Source organism: Populus nigra, chromosome 1 (assembly GCF_951802175.1).
Source record: "Populus nigra chromosome 1, ddPopNigr1.1, whole genome shotgun sequence".
In the NCBI taxonomy this organism is placed as follows: Eukaryota; Viridiplantae; Streptophyta; class Magnoliopsida; order Malpighiales; family Salicaceae; genus Populus; species Populus nigra.
Genome location: NC_084852.1, coordinates 15,553,832 through 15,576,482, shown reverse-complemented (window position 1 = coordinate 15,576,482; position 22,651 = coordinate 15,553,832). Strand labels below are relative to the sequence as shown.

At 30.0% G+C, this 22,651-nt stretch overlaps 1 protein-coding gene and 1 pseudogene across 1 annotated transcript; one reads left to right on the top strand and one right to left on the bottom strand.

Moving 5' to 3' along the window:
• Nucleotides 1–504: 504 nt before the first annotated feature.
• Nucleotides 505–2,620, top strand: LOC133700552 (pectate lyase-like). Its single transcript, XM_062124119.1, has 4 exons — nt 505–676; nt 798–1,538; nt 1,660–1,798; nt 2,025–2,620. The coding sequence occupies exons 1-4, from the start codon at nt 567–569 to the stop codon at nt 2,244–2,246; spliced, it is 1,212 nt and encodes a 403-aa protein (XP_061980103.1). The 5' UTR covers nt 505–566; the 3' UTR covers nt 2,247–2,620.
• Nucleotides 2,621–4,506: 1,886 nt separating this feature from the next.
• On the bottom strand, nt 4,507–13,980 carry LOC133670133 (DNA replication licensing factor MCM2-like; annotated as a pseudogene).
• Between the last annotated feature and the right edge of the window lie 8,671 nt (nt 13,981–22,651).

Here is a 22,651-nt window from a genome sequence, read left to right as displayed (position 1 = left end):
GATAAAAAAAAGTTTTAAATTTCATGATAACCTGAACAATTCAATACTTATAAACAAATTATATAAGGCTTTCATTAAAAATATTACTTTTTTTTATTCTTAATCAACCATTTAATATTTCTAAAGTCCACAATTCGTCATTTATCACTTCAATTATACGTCAAATTAGTATGATTTGAATATGAGTAAATCATTTTCCATTTTTCTTAATATTTGGTGGTTTTTGCTGATAAATTCAAGTGCAAATATTAACTGAATTCTATGAGATATATAGCTATATAGTAATCAAGATGATAAATGAGAACATAATAGCCTCCTTTTCAGCCAGCAGGTTTTGACTTAGAAGGGTTAGGATTTCTCAGGGCATGATTAACGGTTTTAAACTACCAGATTGAAGACCAAAGCAAAAACCTGAAATTACGATTAGGTTGACCCCACATTTTCATATTAATCACGCCATCACTCCCGGCTTTTTCTGCCTTTATAACCCCACTCGATCCTAGCCAAGCCTATCACCTCACTCCCTCGTTTTTTTTCCCTCATCAGAGATCGAGCAAGGGAAAAAAATGTCAAGACTTGCAATCCTTCTGATTTTCTTTTTCTCTGCTCCAGCACCACATTTTGTTTTCTCTTCATCAATTCAGGACCCTGAGCTAGTGGTGCAGGAGGTGCATAGGTAATAATGTACAATATATATTGCCTAAAATTGTGTTTTATTCATACATATATATGCTGTGTATAATAGCATGATAGTAGCTAGCTGCTGTGCTGAGAATTTACGCATTTTGTTTATACAGGAGCATCAATGCTTCAAGGAGAAACCTTGGCTATTTATCATGTGGAACTGGCAACCCTATAGATGATTGCTGGAGGTGTGACCCCAATTGGGAGAGGAATCGCCAGCGGCTAGCTGATTGTGCTATTGGGTTTGGCAAGAACGCCATTGGGGGTAGAAATGGTCGAATTTATGTTGTGACCGACTCTGGTAATGATGATGCGGTGAACCCCAAGCCAGGAACTCTTAGGCATGCTGTAATTCAGGACGAGCCCTTGTGGATCATCTTCAAGAGAGACATGGTAATTCAGCTGAGGCAAGAGCTGGTCATGAATTCTTACAAGACTATTGATGGTAGGGGTGCTAGTGTTCACATTGCCGGGGGACCATGCATTACTATTCATTATGCTACTAACATTATCATACATGGCATACATATACATGACTGTAAGCAAGGAGGGAATGGTGATATACGAGACTCTCCTCGCCACTCCGGTTGGTGGACTCCCTCGGACGGTGATGGGGTTTCCATCTTTGCTAGCAAGCATATATGGGTTGACCATTGCTCATTGTCTAACTGTCATGATGGACTTATTGATGCCATTCATGGATCGACAGCCATCACTATCTCCAACAACTTCATGACCCATCATGACAAGGTCATGCTGTTGGGCCATAGCGACTCGTATACACAAGACAAAGACATGCAAGTGACTATAGCCTTTAATCATTTTGGCGAAGGGCTGGTGCAAAGAATGCCAAGGTAAAATGAGAAATCCTAATCAATTGTTTACCCTTTATGTTTTTTTTTTCCCAATGATTTTTGCTACAATGTTTGTCGTTTTGAAAGCGTTTTACATATTATCAAATTGTTGCATTTGCAGGTGCAGGCATGGGTACTTTCATGTTGTGAACAATGACTACACCCACTGGGAAATGTATGCCATTGGTGGGAGCGCTTCTCCTACAATCAACAGTCAAGGAAATAGATTTCTTGCACCAAATAGAAGATTTAACAAGGAGGTGAGTGCTCATAAACACATGAATGAAACCCTTTTCCCTTTTTTATGGGTTTATGGGTGAGGATATTCTTATTTCTTGGAACAACATTTCTTTTTCGTGTCCTATGATAATATGGAATCAAACACAATCACTGCTTAGGCTAATCCTTAAAGGGTCGAAATGCAATCTTGTCGTAATACACAAAATAATTTGGTTTACTAGTTACAAAATCTTGACATTCACGCAGGTGACTAAACATGAGGATGCACCGGAGAGTGAGTGGAGGCACTGGAACTGGAGGTCAGAAGGAGACTTAATGTTGAATGGTGCCTACTTCCGGCAATCAGGCGCTGGTGCATCTTCAAGCTATGCAAGGGCTTATAGCCTGAGTGCAAGACCATCTTCTCTTGTGGGTTCAATGACCCTGACTTCCGGTGTACTTAACTGCAGGAAGGGCTCTCGATGCTGATTGTGGCCATGCTCGTAAAATTATAGTATTATTAGCCATAGAAGGCTACCAAACGAGTATGGAAAAACAGTCATAATTAATTAGGCCTTAATTACGGGCAAGTAGTTTGTCAAGCATCTTCAGTGATTGTTTTTCTTTCTTTCTTTTCCTCTTTTTGACTATCTAAATGCATGTATTGACGACCTCTCTGTCTTCTGCTTTTGAAAGTGTTGGAACTGTTGTAATGGCAACCCTTTGTTTTGTTAGAAAAAGTAAGAAAAGAGCAGGAGTGTGTTGATTTAAGTTTGAGGTCTGTTTGGCTTCAGCTTTTGTACTTTACGTCGATAGAGCATCAATCTTTGCTTTCCAATCTATTGATTGATTTTGCTTATTAATTTTCACTTGCAACTCCCAACTTCCTTGTTGACGGAAATTACCACGACTTTTTTAGACCATTTATGATGAACATCTGCAGTCTGCGCGCACCATGCTAGCTATAAAACCTTGCGTTAAAATTTATATCTTAAAAATACTAAATTTACCATCATCATTTGGGACTGCTTACTGTGGATGAGAACTGGAGCACCGCAATTTACCTCAAAGGAAGTTACTGCAATTTATTTTGTCATCCACCGCGATTTATGATAATGTGAAACGGGGAAAAAAAACGCAACAAAGAGCAGAAAAATGCATCCAGGCACCCACTAACGCACATTTTGCACCCCGTCAATCGTGGAGAGACACATGCAAGTGGGCCTAAGCTTGGAGGTTCAACTTAGCATAAGTCTAATCTCCATAATCATGACGAATATCATAGGGGGTTGTCGAGGGACGAGAAACAATCCCAGCATGCAAGCACATTCACAATCATTAAGTTTTCGGTTTGAAGTCATACTTTATTTTTTTCTTCTACTTTTATCAGATATGATATTAAAATAGTAATTATTTTTTAAAATATTTTTTATTTAAAAATATATAGAAATAATTTTACAAATCTCCAATAAATACCCTTACAATTCTAATTATATTATTATATCACTTTATATTATCTAATTCTTTAATACGATATTTCCTCAAGTTTTTCTATCCAAAATTATATTCTGATCTCACACTATAATAAGCACAACAGTGATTATCTCGAAGAGAATTGAGCACCGTAGCATGAAGTATATGATTATCATTTTGCTGATAATTTGATATAATTCTGAACAATTTGGCAGATACTCTCGTCAAGAAAATAATTCATGTTCATGATTTTAATCGTTTCAAGGGTTTTTCATGATTTTTAGATATGTTGACATGTTTCCATGTTTTCTCAATCTCTCTCTCCCATTTTGGAAACCATTTCCTGACAACGATCGATCCTTGTCAAAATAAAGAACTAACCTCATCTCTTCCACATTCCTATCCACGACAGCCCTTTCTCTACTAAATTCGGGCCATTACATCTTTGGCTGCTCGATCTTTCTTTAATTTCTCCTACTGTACGTGATGAGTTTTGTTTGAGGGCACGCACGACAAAATATTCTCCTTCCTCTCCTCCCATGCGATCTAGCTCTTCATCCCCCCTTCCTAGTAGCAGCAACAATAACGAGCTTCCTTACAATTTCAATGTTGATGGTGCAGCTGTTAGAAATTTTTAGGATGGAAATTAATATAGAGTTAGCTTAGAGACGTGAAAATATTGTTTTTAAGGAGTTTATTTGTTCTAAACACAAACAATATCTTCAGAATACAACTAAACCTTTAAATCTCTAAAAGAATAAAAAGATAAGACTACGAAAAAAATATATGTTTTTATTGTATTTTTTTTTATGTGGAATAACATAATTTTATAGACTTGAAATATAAAGATGAAATAGTATAATTGTTCATCAAACAATATGATTATTCATGAAACAATATAACTGTTAATATTAAATTACAAGTTTTAAATGCTATCTTTTAATATTATAAATATATATATAATAGCATTATGAAATTAAATAGAAGAGTCTGTCCACCATAACTTAATTTACTATACGATAAAAACTCACATTTAAAAGTAATGGGAAATATTTATTTTTAATGTAGAATAAATATTTTTTTTCTTTATTCATTTAAAAATTACAACAACAGCAGCGAGGATGTTGCATAATAAATTGAAATGGTTCCGACTAGGATTTCTATAGAGTATTTGGGAGAACTTTTGTAGCTCACCGTGAAGGCCAGCCATGGCTGGTAGGGGTTAACATCCATAGAAAAAGAAGAAGAAGGGAGAGAGAGAGATTCTCAGAATTCATCATTCATTCATCATAATTTGTTCCATAGCCATCCAAAGCCTGTTACATCCATACAAGGCTACTCCTTCTCTGACAGATTCCTGAGATTAAGGAATTAAAGAAATAGCAACACGTGTACCCTCTTATTACACACAGGACTGAAAGGAAAAATTGAAACGGTGCGTTGAGTGTAATGGTCACTTGATGAAACGGTGCGTTTTTCCAAATCAGAATCATGAGAAGATTCTCTCGACTGCTCAGCATAAACTTCTGTGAGTTTTTCAATATCAGAATCATGAAACCTTGGGAACATGTTCAACTTGGCACAGGTAATGTACTTCAGCAAATCTTGAGAAAGAACCTCTGGATCAACTGGCTAGCAGAGGCTTGATCTTCTTGAGACTCGCTATAGGACCTATCATCTATATTAACACCTTTGGCCTGTGATTTGAAATGACTATTAACGACAAACTCTGCAAGCATCTCATCTGTTATGGGGTCATCCACTTCCTTAACAACACAGAGGATCTCAAAACAAGAAAAGATAGGATCTGTCAACTCGATATTCTGTGAAAATGTTTTGGAGGAGTCGTACCTTCCTTCCAACATGATTTGCAGCAGCAAGAACAGAGCACCGAGCCTAGAGAAAGGTAACAATGCCAGCCTTGGATATACTAATGCTCTGCTGCTCCATTGCTTCATGGAAGCTCGCCTTGTCCTGATCATTCATCTTGTCAAACTCATCAATCAGGCAGGTCCCTTGATCACCTAGAACAAGGGCTCCTCCTTCTAAGGTTCACTTTTTTGTCACTGGGTCATTGTGCACCACAGTCGTTAGAACAACAGCAGAAGCCCCTTTACCAGTAGTATACGCGGCCCTCTATCCAGTCTTTTCAACATACTTTAGAAATCAAAGTTTTTTTTAGCGCCAGAATCTAGGAGAAACACATTTATGTCTCCTCGCAGCCGGTGTTTGCCCTCAACATTTTTCTCTTGGCCTCCAAACATAGCCAGAGCTAAAGCAGTTTTTAAGCCTTCATGTCCATGGATGGATGGGGCAATAGACTTGATAATCCTTTCCCCTATCCTTGGTTCTTCAGACAACTTTTCAATTTCTTCTTTGTTCTCTTGAGTGAGCTTATACACAGAAAAGAGATCCTGCTTCTTTGTGACATAGTTTGCTTCGATTACAGAGGAAAAGACAGGAAATCCATTCTTTTTGTTCAAAGACAAGTCAAAATTATTTGCATAATGCCAGTGACCTCAATTTCTTCCCCAGGGCGTGCACAGTCAATCAAATCATTCAGCAGTATCACTTCCTTGTATCTTGGAAGCCGACCGGTAGGCACAATTCCAGGGCTTTCTTGGAGTGTATGGTCCCTTTGATTAGCATTTAGGGCAAGAACCAACCTTGACTTCTGAATAAGAATTCTGAAAGAATGGTCCCAAAATTGCTCCATACTTGTTGCAATCATATTTTACTTCTGCAATTGAGAGAAGAGAGAGACAGAGATTCAACGGATTCTGGCAAAAGAAAAAATTATCATTGATATCTATTCTTACTACTGGAATAGTTGAAAATGGTATCATTTGGTTCTATTTGAAAGGTGTTTTATAGAGGTTGGTTTTAGTCTTGATATTGCTTAAAAATAAATCTAGATTGAGGATTATAAATTTTATTTAATTTGATTTTGAGATTTTTTTTTTTTGTTTATTGGGTTAATAAGATGGCTTGTAGATGTTTTAAGATTGTTTTTGAGTTAAATGGGTGGGAAATGAGTTTTACAAATAAAAAAAATTATAACCTTAATTTTTTAGCTATCACAGCGATAACCAAAATTTAAGCTAGTAGATGATGTCCTTATTCATAGTGGGTGATGTATTGTTTGTCTTTTATATATATATATAAAAAAATAAGGGCAGACAACTATCCTTCTAAATAAATAAAAAAACCCAGACATGTGGGCTTGGGTTTAAAGGCCCACATATATAGGCTTGAAGGCTCGTGTGTCTAGGTTCTTTCTTTCAATGGCCTAGGGTGTTAGGTCTTTTTTAGTTTTTTTTTTTTAATATTTAGGTTAAATATAGATTTATGAAAAGAAATATTGAATTCGGTTAAGTCATGACCAAGATTGCATGCTCGACGGGTAAAGACACAACATTCAAACTATTATTTTCTTTCTATTTTTTGTTTAATGTCTTTTTTGTCCATCAATTTTAAAAAATCAATTTCACTATTTTTTACCAATGATTTATTATTTTATTTAACTTAAAACTAGAAAAAAAATACAATTTCACCCTTCGTCATCAATAATTTGCTTGTGCTATATTAGTCCCACACGCCTGTCAAGTTTCTTTTATTTTAAAAAACATATCATACAAAAGAAATTCACATACATTTTATTTTCATATAAATCTATTAAATAACAAATAATCTTTGGAATAAAAAATTTATTGAATTTGATTGTGTGCATGACTTGCGTTGTGAATTTGGTTGATTGACTCGAGTTTATTTGTTCTTTTTTTTAAAAAAAAAAATTGATTGTTTTTTTTTTTACCAATTTATTCTTTCAATGTTGAGTTGATTGAAGATTTAGCTTTCAAGTTTATCTCTTCCAAGATTATTCTTGTAAGTTTCACATGTCAACCCGAGTTGACTCATATAGATCCAACGTCTTTCCATCTAAATATTGGATAAAAATATCATTCAAATGCAAATGATTCTAAATTCATAGATAATTTTTTTTTGGATACATGTTAGCAATCATTGTTTATTTATTTTTTACGAGAATACATGTTAATAATTTTTTTTTTGTTTTAGGATGTATTTCTACGTAACTTAGGATGACTTGATTTGAGCTGAATCAATTTGTCCTATGATAGAATCAACAAGCACCACAAAAAAATCCATTAGAGGTGGCGATTAGGCCAATCACAAGGCCAAGGGTTAAGAGCCTAAAACAACTTTCAATGAGTTTATTTAGGATATTTGGGCCACGTTAAGCTTTTAGAATTCAATAAGGAATGATCAAGCTTTAATTAATTTGATCTATAAAAAAGTCGAACAAGCTTAAATCAGTTTCGGGCTTTATTTTTTTTATTGCACAACTTTACGCTAATAAACATAATTTTTAATCCGATCATTAGATTATAAAGAAATCTTACTAGAAAACTCTAAAGGCCTTATTTTCTAAATGTTAAAATCTTATAGTGATTTGACATTGGATATGTTTTGCAATACAGTCTAGAAGCTGTTATACATGATTTACATTATTTTCCTAATTAGTTCATGATTCCTTTTTTTATTTGAATTGGTAATATTTTCTTATTTTCTCAAACTTATTTAAGATATTTTTTCTTATTATAAAATTGTGTGATGGCTTGTAGATCTAATTTGGGATATAATTAAGAAAATTGGTTTAAAATCCCAATTCATAAATTTTATCCTATTAAGTTTATTGCTCACTTTTCAAGAGTGAGGATTGAGCCTTATAGCCAAGCATAATTGCCAAATCACTCCTAAGTCCTAATAGTTTATTATCTCCAACAATAAGTTAGTTTAGGTAAAAAATTTTATGTAGGGATATAATATGTAGTTTTATCATGAAAACAAAGTATGAAGCAATTTGTCTTAAGAAAACCCCTTATCTAAAACTATGAAGATCGGTTAGAGTTTCTAGTTTGTATAAACTAGGTGGCAACTTCTATTTTCATTCTTACACTTTAATTTACTGCATTGTCCCTTGCGACAAGTCGCAAAGTTTAGGTCGATTCAATATGTCACAATCTTAATATTAAAAAAAGGGTTATCTCAATTTTTTTTAAAGTCTAACCAAGCTTTTACTGGCTGTTTAATTTTTCTTTGGACCTGTCAAGTTAACTTTTTAAAGTAGAGTCAACTCTCATGCGAGTTAATTTCAAACCCAAGATAGGCAAGAAATTGAATTGATAGGTTTTAAGGTTGACCTGTTAAGTTTGATTTAATGACAATGTCAAATATTATTTTTTTTTTTGAAAAAATTCCATCTTCTAATTTTATTTTATTTCAATTGAATTATTTTTGGCTTTTTTTTTAATCAATTTTATCCCTCAACATTTGATTAATTTTGAAATGGTCTTTATAATTTATTTTGATTTGCTTTCCATGAGATTTTCTCAATCTTGAGAAAATATTTTGGCATTTGTTTAGTGCACAATTATATGAATGTATATTTTTATTATCATTTCATCATGTAAACAATAGTTTTAAAGAAAAAAATTTGTTATTTTCTGTGAAGTTCATGATCTAGATCACGAGTTTAATATATTAGCCCATAAAACCCGAGCCTATCTAATATATCATTGTTTCAATATTATAAAAAATATATCATCTTAAAAAAAAACTTAAAAGCCTATCTTATTCATTTTTTTCTCCATTCTTTACAATGAGTTTCCTAATTCATTTTTCTTACAATGAGTTTTCTAATTTATATTACTTTACAATTTCATTTTATCCTCTTAAAAAAAAACAACTCCTCTTTAGTATTTTGAGGATTATTTGATGATAAAGCTAGCTTCAAGAGCTTCACATTATTAATTATTAATTATTAACAAGAAGTAATTAAAGAGGAAAAATCATTGTTCTCCTTTTAACAAAATAATGTTTATTGAAACAATACTTTATATTTGTTTGAATTTTTTTTTCAGTTTCATCCTTTAACATTAGATTTATTGGTGATTGATCTTCATAATTTATTTTATTTTATTTTTTATAATATTATCCTAGTTTCATGACTCGAGTCATGAATTTTAGAGTTAACAGGGTTGACTCAGGGTTTTAAGGTGCTTTTTGTAATTAATTTTTTTTCAATTTTATTATTCATCATTTGAGTTGATTAAGAATTAAACTTCATAATTTGTTTTAGTTTGCTTTCTATAAGGTTATTTCAATCTCATAATCTGAGTCAAGAGTTTGGCGGATTAAACTAAATTGATTTCGGTCATTGTTTTTCCTTTTTATGATTTTTTTTCAATGTCATCCTTCAATCTTGGTTTGATTGGGAATTGAGGTTCATAATTTTTTTTGCTTTGGTTTTTGTTGTGTTATCTCGATCTCAAGATCTAGATTTGACAGGTTAACTTAGGTTGATTCGGTTTTTTATTTTTTTTAAAATTTATTTATTTATTAATTTCATTCTTGAATAACATGTTGATTGAGAATTGAGTTTCAATATGTTTGTTGCTTTCTATGAGATTATCACGGTCTTATGACCTGGGTCATAAATTTTACATGTTAACTTGGGTTGACTCGAGTCAATCCAATATGTTGTTGTCTCAATATTTTTTAAAAATATATCATCTTGAAATTTTTATAGTCAAACTATATATTTTTTTTCTAGATGCCTAGGGTGGTTTAAGACATGTCAAGTTGACTGGGCCATATTAGATGAAATTTTACATGGTTTAATTTTTTTTCGTTTTTCTTTAAAACATATTAGTAATGCTTATATTTGTTTTTTCATTTTTTTTTTATAAAGATTACTCCAATCAGCAATGTTGTGTGGTTATATGATCTAATAATATCTAATACACTTATATTTCACAAACATGGGACAAAATGCAATACTTTGTTTATTTTTTAAATGACACAATTAAATAAAATGTTCAACTTCTTGTTTTTTATAGATATTCAAGATGTTTTTTGGTTAATTTATATATCAATCAAAAATTAAGTTTTTTTATTAGATAATTCAAGGAGGTACATGGATGCTCTTTACATATATATATATATATATATATATATATATATATATATATATATATACTTATTTAAAAACATAATAAAAATATCATAATTGCAAGAACTGATTTGTGTGAATTTGACTCAAGATTCCATTAATGTTTAAAATTAAGTGATACAAAGCATATTGGTTAAGGTGGTGATATATAGCTAAGTAGCTATTATAGGATGCAATTTTACTCACTTATCACATAAAAATATTAATTTATATCATATAAATAGGTAAAACATTGTATAACTAAGTGCATAAAACAATACAAAATATGCTAAAATGTCTAGGTAAAACATTGTACCAATCTACAATAATGTTTTCTTTATTTTTCTCTTTTTTTTTCAATTACAATCTTACATGTCTAATTTAATGACAAATTTGTCTAAATTTGTTGAGGATAGACAAAATTAAACAAAAACAGACCAAAGTATAAAAAAGAAGAAAAAACATGGCGAGTAAAAAATTCTTGGAAAAAGTTCTTTTTAGTCATCATACATTCTCTTTTTCTTTCTTTGAACTCTCTATTTTTTAACATTTCAATTTTGATTTAAATTTTTTTTTTTATATTTTAATCACTGAGTTAGAAAAAAGAGAGATAAAATCACATAAAAATAATAAGGAGAGAAAAAGTAATCGGTTTGACCACTTTTTAGTGATGAAAATATCATTTTAGTATTAACGAGTTTCATTCAACAAGAAAAATCTAATGATGGTGGTTATTATCTCTAAACATCCATGAACAAGGATATTCAGTTGATTTTGTTTTTTTAGTGTTTTAGGGTTTTTTTTAGAGTTATTAGATTGTTTAAAAACATCTCCCAATCATAATTTGAAAAATAGACGACAAGTTATTTATTACAACAAATGATCTTTTTCCTATGTGTTGTTTTTTTAAAAAGGCAAACAACAAGTGGTTTGCCACCTTAAAAGAAAAAGATATAACTCTCCTAGACAGGTGGGCCTACGTTGTTAGGCTCACATGCCTGGCTTTGTTTTCTAGGGGCCAGGAGCAGTGAACCACTCAAGGTAGGCTTGCACGATGTAGTCTTTTTTTTCTTTTATTCATTATTTTTTAAAAAAAAATTTTCAAGTTTCTTAATTTTTTTTATTGTATTATGTTTTGATTTTTTTAAAAAAATTCAATTTTGTTTTTGTGTTTCGAGAAACATTTTCATTAGAGAAATATTATTACATATAAGAAGTTTCAAATATTTTTTTTTTCAAATTATTTCATTAGATATTTGAATTGTGAATAATATTTATTTTTTTAAGAAAAAAACAGCTATAACAAAATATACAATCTAATATATATATATGTGCAATCAAATTAAAAATTAAAGAAGTATTCAAATTGCTTAAATATAATTATCTTTTTTTAAAAAATATATTAAAATATAGTAATTACTATATTCACCACATGAAATGCATGAGCAAAAAACTAATTATCATCATTTAATAGTTTCAAGTAATTATAAAAATTAAATATAAATAACTCATATGTCCATGTTATTTCCAAAAGATGAAACTTTGTATAATATATTCTGATATTTAATGAATAACTAATTTTTTTTTGTTTCTATAACGCACCTGACTTACCTTGTTTTTTTTTTCTTCCTCTTAATTTTAGTCTTAAACATTGGATTTTTGTTTAATTTTTATTTTTCAATTAATATTTTTTTAATTTTAAATTGTTCTTTATATATTTTTTTATCATATGACTAAATTACAAAAAGAGTTATTAGACCCAGTTGAGTTTAAAATCTGAATCATAAGTTTCACGAGTTAACTCAAATTCATTCATGTTAATCTAATATTTTATTGTTTTAATATTAAAAAAAAAATTCATTATTAAATTTTTTTATAATAAAAAAATTTGATGATGATAGTTGAGTAACCACTAGTGTAATCTTAAATATTTCAACATTGTACTTTTTTATTGTTTTTAAATAATAAATATTTTTAAAGCAATTTAGAAAATGCACATGCCAAAATCTTTGAAATAGTTGTTTAACTCTGTTTTGTACTATAGGTGTAAAGAGCATTACAAGAGAACGTTAGACAATATTATTTGTGATCTATGAGAAATAAGCTGTTCTTGAGAATAGTGATAAAAGTTCAAACTATATTGATTCTGATAATGGTGCAATTTCCTCCTATTAGTCCATAGACGTAAACATAGCTGAAACAAGTACAATATTAAATTGTGTGAATATTTTTTTTTCTTGTGTTTTTCTGTATATCTAAGCTTGCAATCCTAGCAGAAACTGTCTATGGATCTTCCTATAGGAAAACAGATCTGTGTACTGAGAAATGATGAGAGGATTTTCATGCCCAGATGGTAATTAATGGACTCCTATGAAGCAGAGCTATGTACAATTTCTTGAGACAATTAATCGAAATCAGCGTCAACAACAAGTTCTGCACTCAAAACTACAAAATCTGATTCAACAAATACCATCAAATAGCTGCTGCCATACCCTTCTCTCACTCCTTGGAAATTATCAATTACATATTTAGAACTAAGTCATCCTAGTTTTGCTCGCACAGATGAGAAGCAAACCGTTGTGCAGATCGCCATGCAAAGCAGGGAACCACTAGGCGACTAGTTGTATGAGAATTTTATCTTCGGTGGCTTATCTGCCAAAGTAGTTTTGATGGTGTCTGAAGCAATTTGCTTCTGATCATATTGCTACTCAGGCAGACTTGTGGCTGGGCTTTGGAATTCTCAGGCACCGGAATTTTTGCATCTATGGTTGGTTATTCAGGATAACATCAGCTATTCACGTCTGTATTTTGTGAATTCACTTGTGTTTTATGCTTTTTGCTGCTGATGCTCACCTCAGTGACCGACCCCCTCTCTAGTTATTAATTATTTCGAGTTTGCAGCCTTGCTATATGTTAATATTAATCTGTTGTCCTATATATGAGAATACGAGCTATATTAATTAATTTGAATGGTGCTGAAGAGCATTAATTTGGCTTTGTAAACAAATTAATTATGTCAAGAAAGCATGCGAGAGATTATTAACAAAACAATCAGCTTTTTTTGCTCTGTTCTAAAGGTTTGAAAGCATACCCAAACATAATCCCACAATTAGCCAATGAACATATAAGATATATGCCTGGTCTATGAGACACCTTCCTCTATAGATCGGCTTGGTAAATTCAAAGCTTTTTATTAAATTGAAATAATTGAATGATTCAAGTCAAGTAAGTATTCTTGTAAAACACAAGAATAAACATGATCAATATCTCAAGAGCCTTCCATTGCATTAGTGCTTATAAAGCTTAGAAGGATAAGAAGACCAACAGGCCAGCGACAACGGCAGCTGTAGAGATCTTGATAGTGGCAGCTCCGTCTTTCTGGGGTGCTGGTGGTGTGGCTGGTGCATCGCTGACAACATCGGCTATTGGTCCAGCAGCAGGTCCTGCAGGTCCTTCTGCGCTAAGGCTGGCTGGGGCAGGAGGTGAAGAGATTTCCTCTTCTGGGGCTCCAGCGGGGCCCTCTTCGGCAACAGGTGAGGAGGCAGAGCCATTCGGGGCTCCAGAGATGGTGGGGGCGCTGGCCGATGCCTTTGGGGTGTCGGCTGTGGGTGCCTTAGCGGGAGCCACAGAGGCCTTTGGTGACGGTGAAGCCAAAGGGGTGGCGGAAGGTGCCTCAGCAGCAAATGCCCCAACAACGGCAACAAAGATAAGTGCAAGAGCAAGAACTTGGCGTGCCATTGTGATTTATTTTTGTTTTGGTTTTTGATAAGAAAAAAATATGATAGGATTCTATAAAGTTTTGCAGTACTTCTCAATTAAAGCAATATAGAGAAACACTGCGCAGTTATAGAATGAAGGAAAGAGAGGAAGCTGAAAGGAATTATATAGATTAAAGGAAGGGTGGAAGTCAGCGAATTGCATGGAGAGGAAGAAAGCGAAAGGGGTGGATGCTTCGCCATTTCTTGGCAACCATGGTTTCATTTTGCAAATGGAAGGGCAAGAGGCTACTGTTTGACCGAGTTTTATGGGTCAAAGATTAGACAAGTGGTTGCGATGAGAGGGAAAATTAGACAAGTGGTCTGATCTCGAAATGCACCATTTTTAGTTTTTACATGAAATTTATAGGAAACTAGCTGTTTTTAGTGGGATTTAGATGCTCAGGCAACATGCAACAAGGAAGATCTTATTTCTTTACTATTCCTTCCACTATGAAAAAAAAAAATGCGTTTTATACTAATGTTCAAGCACTCTTCATGATGGGAAATTGTTGGTTTTCTATGGAAAAAACTTCATGCCTAGCTAATTATAAGAGGTAAAAAAAAGTAATGCTCAGTGAGAAAAAAAACAAGTCAAATGATTGGTTTTTTTCCACGTATATACTTGTACTTGTATTTACTTTCTTTTCTTTTATCATTCTTTCATGCACAACGAGATGTTTGCTCTCGTCACAGAGATTTAGAGGATACTTAAAAATATAGTTGTGGTTATTTTTTAAAGTGTTTTTTACTTGAAAATACATAAAAATAATATATATATTTTTTATTTTTTAAAATTTATGTGTGACATCAACACATTAAAATGATTTTAAAATATAAAAAAATATTAATGTGAAACAAATAAAAATATTTCAATTTTTTTTCAAAAACTTTTTTAAAACGTAAAAACAAAGAGGCCTTAAAAGAAATTAAAAGAGGTTTTTATGTTTCTCTTATTCACTTACACACATAACACTATAGATTAGAACAATATTTGTTTTTAATTTGGTCCTCAAACTTTTATTTTGCATGATTTAGCCATTTTGAGCCCAAATTAGCACCAAATTGCATATTTTTTTAGGAGGGAGAGTTGAATTGCAATACAGGGGACTAAAGTGAAAAAGATAAGTTGAATGGGTGGCAGATTTGAAATTTGTTTTAAAAATTGATTTACATCCCCCATCTTTTTTATCCATAAGGAAATTGATCCCTATAATTTTTAAAAATTTAATTTGGGTCCTGAATTTTATTTTTCTAATTTTTCAGTTTTTTTTCATGGGAGGAGAGAGGAGTCACCAGATTCTGGTGTAGCAAGAGAAAGTTGTTGTTAGTGACGATTTCAGCCATCAAACGATTGTTTTTTGTATCAAATTGTTCTCTATGATGATGAGAGTTTAGATTATGTGTTTTTTCACCTTGAGCTATCTAAGCTTGAGAAGATTTTGGGTTCCGGATTGATTTTGAGTTTTGGATCGGGTTTTTGTATTTTTGGAGGTCATGGATTGGTTTAACAAGATTCTTAGGGTGTATTATAAGTATTTTAGGTAAAACATGGTTGAAAATAAGTTTTTTTTTTTTCAAAAACATCCATAACCCCATTATTCTAGCCATCATAGTGGCTAGATTCTAGGGATTCCCAGAAGGTGCGTCATCTACTGATATAAGTGATGCGTCATTTTTTTCTAAATTATAACATGTTGTCTGCCTCATTAACTTAAAAAAATAAAAGCCCACATGCAGGTCGTTGCTTCATACGCCTGGCCTAATCCTTTTCTTTTAAAAAATGATTTTTTTAATTAATGCCTTATTTTATGTGTTTTTTGAAATAATATTTTGTTATATGATTTAATTAATACCCCTTCTCTATGGTTTTTTTCTCTCTTATCTAGTATTTTTAGATTGTGATTATTTTTTAATGATATTAGATGTGTTTGATTTTTTAAGAGTTTGGTATGATTCAATTGTAAATATTTTAAATTTTATATAGATTAATTTTTTTAAAAAAAGAATATTGATTTTTTTATAAGATTTTTAATATGTACAGTCTTGTACAATATTTTAACGTGTAAAAAAAAAGAATTTCATTTTTTAAAAGATTTTTAATATGTGCACTCATGTACAATATTTATGTAAATTATGTAAAAAATTCCTAGTTGTAAATTGAAAACTTATACACATACCTAACTAAACAAATCAATAACCATTGTGTAAATAAATGAAAAACAAGTAATCAAATAAAAAAATAAAACTGAGAAAACTAAGAGAGAGAAGTAAATCAAGATATTTAATATCTCAATACATATGATTTACCTGTTTGTATTTAATGAATTTGTTTATCAAAACAAATTTGTAATAGAAACCAACACACACATAAAATTTATCGGAAAAAATAAAAGAAAAAAATATTGTACAAGACTACACATATTAAAAATCTTATAAAAAAATCAATATTTTTTTTTATAAAAAAATACGTTAAAAAATTCTGCATATTCATTTTTTTTTATTATGTTTTGATGTTTTAGATTTTGTTTTTTTATTCTTAAGATTTCAAAAAACATTTCCTTGATATTTTTATAAAAGTTTCATTATTTTTAATTTCACACTTTAATCCAATTTTATAATTTTTTTTTATTTGTCTTCATTTTTTTTTGTTTTTTTGTTAATGTTTTTATTCTTTTCAATTTAAGTCTCAAATTGAAAATTTACTGTTCCCTTTAATTTTTTTTTGTTATTTTAACCCTCATTTGTTTTATTGCTTTTTTTATTTTAAATTTTTTTATATAATTTTAAATCTCATAATATTTTTATATATAGTGCTTCGAATTTAATAATATGATAATGGTTTCGGAGCGGTGATAGCATATAGCTGGAAAGGGAACTTGGTTTCTTCTGAGCTCGCTATAAACTTATTTCTGTAAGTGTATCCACATAAGCATCATTAATTAATTAACTAACAAAAATAGAAGAGAAGGCAATTTTACTGCAGAGTGTACTGTAGCATGCAATTCAAATTATTGTGGATTAGATTGTAACAGTGGTTTTTTTTTAATTCGAGCATCAATATTTTTTTAAAATTTCATTTTCTAATATTTTGTTTTCTATAAATTATACTGGATAATTTGTTAGTTTTGTTATCTATTGGGTCATATCATGTAAACACCTAACATTAAGTTGGTACTTGATTTATTTATTTTTAAATGATTTCCATGCTTGCAAAAAAATGAAAATATAGTGACCAAAATTGATAGAGATTTTGGCCCGTGAAATTTTTTTACTTTACTTTTTTTTTTCATTTACTTTGAGACTTTTATATTTTATTTTAGAATTTTATTTTCCTTGCATTTCAGCTTTTTAATTATAAGAGGAGAGATAGTCATTGAAAAACAATAAAGAAGAGAGAAAAAACAATCAGTTGTCAAGATTACATCAAAAAACCACATTTGATGTCAATGTGGTCTTCATGACTAGAGGAAGGTGATTGAAGTGTTTTTTAGCTTTTGTTTTGCTGAAAAAAATAGATTATGATTTAAATAGCATTTTTCTCTTTGATTTAAATTTGTGTTTTTAAACTAATTTAGAAGTTTTTTGAGTTAATAAATTAGTTTATTAAGGTTATAAAGTATTTTGTTTTTAGATAAACCAAAAAATTTCCAGTTCAATTTTCCAGCCACCCTTTCTAGTGACCCTTTCTAGTGACTTCATTTTTAACCAAAAAATTTCCAGTTCAATATTCCGGCCACCCTTTCTAGTGACTTCATTTTTAACCAAAAAATTCCCAGTTCAATCTTCCGGCCACCCTTTGTAGTGACTGAAATCTTGGTAAATAAACGAAATGTCATCAATTTGTTTTTTGGCAAAAAAGAGAGAAAATAGAGGACAACATCCCTTGAGCAAAAAAAAAAGAGAGTCACATGTGCAGGTTGTCTTTTTAGCCCATAAACCTGGCCCTCTTCTATGTTTTTTTTTCTAAAACAAATACTTTTCTGGATTTTCAAGGAGGGGGGTAGCATGATATTTAATTATCTTTCAATATTTCCATTGTTTTTTTTTTAAAATAATATTATAGGTTTTTATATGAGAATGTTAACAATTGTTTGTCGATTACCATGGACCTAATATGCAAAAATAAGAACCGAAAGATTGTTCATGAAACTTCAATGAAAATGTTTCTTTTTTTCTTGAAATTTCTTGGTGGGTGTTTCGGATTGTTTTATCGCTTTTATTAGTTTTTTTTTCCTTCAATTACATATAAAGGTATTGAGACATTGACTTTGTATTTTTTTTTTTAAAGAAACAAACTTACTTTTTAGATCATGATTGATCTTTAATTTAAAAAAAAATAGTGATTACAATTAAAAAAAATGCTTTCATTCAAACATTCAAGAGATGCATAAAGAAATGAAATTTAAGTTGAAGAAATACATTTATTTTCCATAGTCTTATTTGTTGTATTTCATGCAAATATTTATTTTTAAAATTGTTTAATTAAATTAAAATGGGTTCTAAAAAAAAGGTTTATAAACATGGTCCGCATTATAATCTAGATCACAGGTTGGATATATTAACTCAGGTCCATCCAAGACATTGTTCTAGTTTTTTTTTATTGAAAAAAAATTGAATCAACATCAATTTTAATTTTTTTTTGGATGAAAAGTTATACTGGATTTTGATCGAGTTACAAGTGCACCCACACCCACAAGGTCAAATGGGCTATACTATATCAACTCTTATATGGTTAACAAGCTCAACACGGTTCAAAGACCAAGATAAAGGATCACGTTTTGACCCTACATGCGTGGTTGAGTTTAATGACAATGTGAGCCACTATGTAATATCATCTATTTAACTAAAAAATAAATATCTTAAAAAATGAAGATTTTATGAAAATGTAGTCAAGGGACAACAAAAGCTAAAAATTTCTGAACACAAAAATAAAATTGTTATAAACATCTTAGAAAAAGGATGAAATTGATCAATATTTGAATAGAACATGGAAACTAATTCAATTCCATTAGAGGTTAATAAATCAGGTCTTGTTTGTTTGATAGAAAATGATTTTCTAAAATTACTGTCTAAATTTTTCTGTGTTTGTTTACAATTAAAACATTGATCAACAAAAAACACTTTCCAGTAATAGAAAAATTTGGTTTGATTTCCAAAAAGTATTTTTCTTTTATTTTGGGTGGAAAACACTTTTTAGAAATTTTGAAAAATTTATAAATATCATATTATTTGTTGATTATATCAAATGTGGTCCGCAAACTTTTGATTGCTATATATTTTGTTTTGACTTTTGTTTTTCAATTTCATCATTTAAAATTTGATTTTTATATTAATTTAATTTGTTCTTTATTTTTATGATTGTTATTTTCTTTACTCTTATCATTTTTTTAATTGAGTTTTTTTATCTATTAAATTTTATCTTCATTCTTTTGATTGTTATTTATTTTATTTGAAATAATTTATGAAATTATAATTATAATTATTTTAATTTCATTATCTTTCAACTTTTTTATCTATTAGATTTTATCTTTTATTTTATTTGGGATAATTTATGAAATTATATTTTTTTTTCTGAATTTCATTCTCATTCAACTTTTTAATTTTTAAGATTTGTTTCTTATTATTTTAATAAACTTGAAAAAAATAAAACATTAATAAGTTATTTTCTAGTTTATTTTCCATGATATAACTAAATACTGGAAAATATTTTTCAACTTAATTTTCATGACATTACCAAACATCAGAAAATAATTCACTTTTTAGAAATCTACTTTCAAAAAAACCACTTTAAAAAAATTATTTTTCAACAATTTTCATCATCTCTAAAAAGAATTTTCTAGCAGCCCCAACTGCTACTTGTCATCCTCGTCCTACCTAAGTCGATATTCAATTTGAAGATATGGTCATACATTCACATAAGTTTTGATGAGAATTCCATCATTTGAATATTATATTCAAACTGTCATGAAGCATATGCTACAATATCAAGGGAAAAAGGAAATAACCTTATACTTATGACAATCTCCACAAGTCTTTCAACTAAAGATTTTACAGTAGTAGTTCTTTAAATAATTATATGATTTAATTTAATCTTTGGGTCCATCCATGTTAGTGTTTTATCCGATTGGTATTGGATTTGGCATAAGAAAATCATGCAATTTTATTTTAGAAAAGAATATTATCCAAGATTTTAAAGTATTTATAATAAAATGAAAATAAATAGGATGCGTGTCTTTCTCTTTCCAAATCAAATTCTCAAAAAATAAATAATCAAAATATGTAACCTACACTAAAGGAAACTGTACATATAAATAACAATTTCTTTGTTACCAAGTATATATTTTAAACCAGGTAAGAATATATGTATTTCATCAACCTTAAAATATTTTAAAACTTTAAGTTTATCAGTCTATACAATGACTATTTGAAAAAAAAAAACTTTAAGTTTATCACTTTATAAAATTACAGGTTAAACATTTTGTGATTTTGAGTCTCAAAAGACTCCTACAATATTTTCTCTAAAAAAATTGTTTATGTGAATTTAAAACCCATACGAGTTTTTCAAATTTAAATTTCAATGTTTTGAGGTATGTTGCCTCTCAAATGATCATTTTATACATTTCAAGAGGTAGTTCACCACTCAAATGACTATTTTCAATGTTGCAAGAGGTAGGTCGCTTCGTAAACGATCATTTTATATATTTCAAGAGATAGGTCGCTTCCAAAATGATTGTTTTCAATTTTCAAGAGGTAAATCACCTAAAAAATGACCAATTTTAAAAGTTTAACGTTTCGAGATTACTACCTTTCAAATGACCAACTTCAACATTTTAGAGATAAGTCGCCTCTCAAATGACCAATTTTAATGTTTCAAGGAAGGTCACCTCATAAATAATTAATTTTAAAATTTTAAAATTTCGAAGTATGTCACCACCCAAATGACCAATTTCTATGTTTCAAGAGGTAGGTCACCTTCCAAATAATCATTTTCAACGTTTCAAGAGGTAGGTTGGCTCCCAAATAACAAATGACCATTTTCAATGTTTCAAGAGGTAGGTCTCCCCTCAAATGATAGTTTTTTTTATGTTTCAAGAGGTAGGTCACCCCTTAAATGATCGTTTTCTACGTTTCAACATATAGGCCGCCTCTTAAATGATTGTTTTCTACATTTCAAGAGGTAGGTCACCTCTTAAATGATTGTTTTCAATGTTTTAAGTTGTAGGTTACCTCTCAAATAACCACTTTCAACATTTCAACAGGTAGGTCACCTCAATAATATGAACAATTTTTAAAGTTTCAAGGAAGGCCGCCTTAATAGTATGATCAATTTTAAATTTTCAATCTTTCAAGAGGTAGGTCTATCTCTCAAATGACCAATTTCAAAATTTCTCAAGGATAATCATCTCATGATTTGATAAAATTCAAAATTTTCTAGTGGAGTTACCTCTCAACTTTGATGCTTTTGAGAAACATCATTTTTTTTCTTTACAAGTTTATTATATAAAGCTTTCTACAAAACTTTATACCAAGATTGTCAAAAATGCTTTTTTGAGACAACATAGAATATACAATATAAACTCGGATCGTAAAATTACAAGTAAAATATTTTAACTAATTATATATTGACAATTCTAGTCAAGTAGTAAATAATAATATAACACAATAAAAATAAAAATGAAATAAACAATACAAATGTCCAAATACCTTAAAATACATAGTTTAAATAAAAATTCATAAATGATTTAAATAACTTAAAAATATAATACAATACAATTATATCCATAGAATTTCATTAACTAAAAATTAACAAACTTAAAACAAACAATTTGTTGGTGTGTCATGTAAACTAAATACAACCTCATTACCTTTGTCTTCCTCGTTATTACTAGAACATTCATCAAAATCATTACCATCTAAAGGATTATTACTGCTACTACTAGTACCAACATCAATACCAATATTGTCAACAATATTTAACTTCAAACTCCTTGAATTATATCTGGATTGACATCATTCTGAATCTTTAAATCATCTTTAGTTCCATGATACTCATTTTAGCATCATCAAAATTTATTCATCATCACTTTCATCTTCTTTATCATTTTTTCTTCGTGTTGCACTATCAATGACACCAAACAAATCAAAGTTTGATGAACCATCATGTTTTTTTTCTTCAGTTATCCAATCATCATCAGATGAGAGATCATTTAAAACTTCACCAAATTCATTAGTTTGCCTTTTGACTTGGTTATCATTCAATTTCAAATTGCACATTACAAATACCAAATCATTCATTTTTTCTGGTGCAAACGCTTTCTTTGTTTCGTATAAACCTATGTAAGCAATTCAAATTGATAACATATAAGATTCTTATCAAATATAAAAACATTAAAATAAAAAAAAACTTATCATCTCAAATACACTCCAGTTTCACTCACATCTAGATGAACTACAAGTCAAGCTTAGAACTTGAATTGCAAATTTTTACTGCTATGGATATTCATCCCCATAAGAATCCCACCATTTATCTAGAGTTTCACTCACATCTAAAGGATTATTACTGCTACTACTAGTATCAACATCAATACCAATATTGTCAACAATATTTAACTTCAAACTCCTTGAATTATATCTGGATTGACATCATTTTG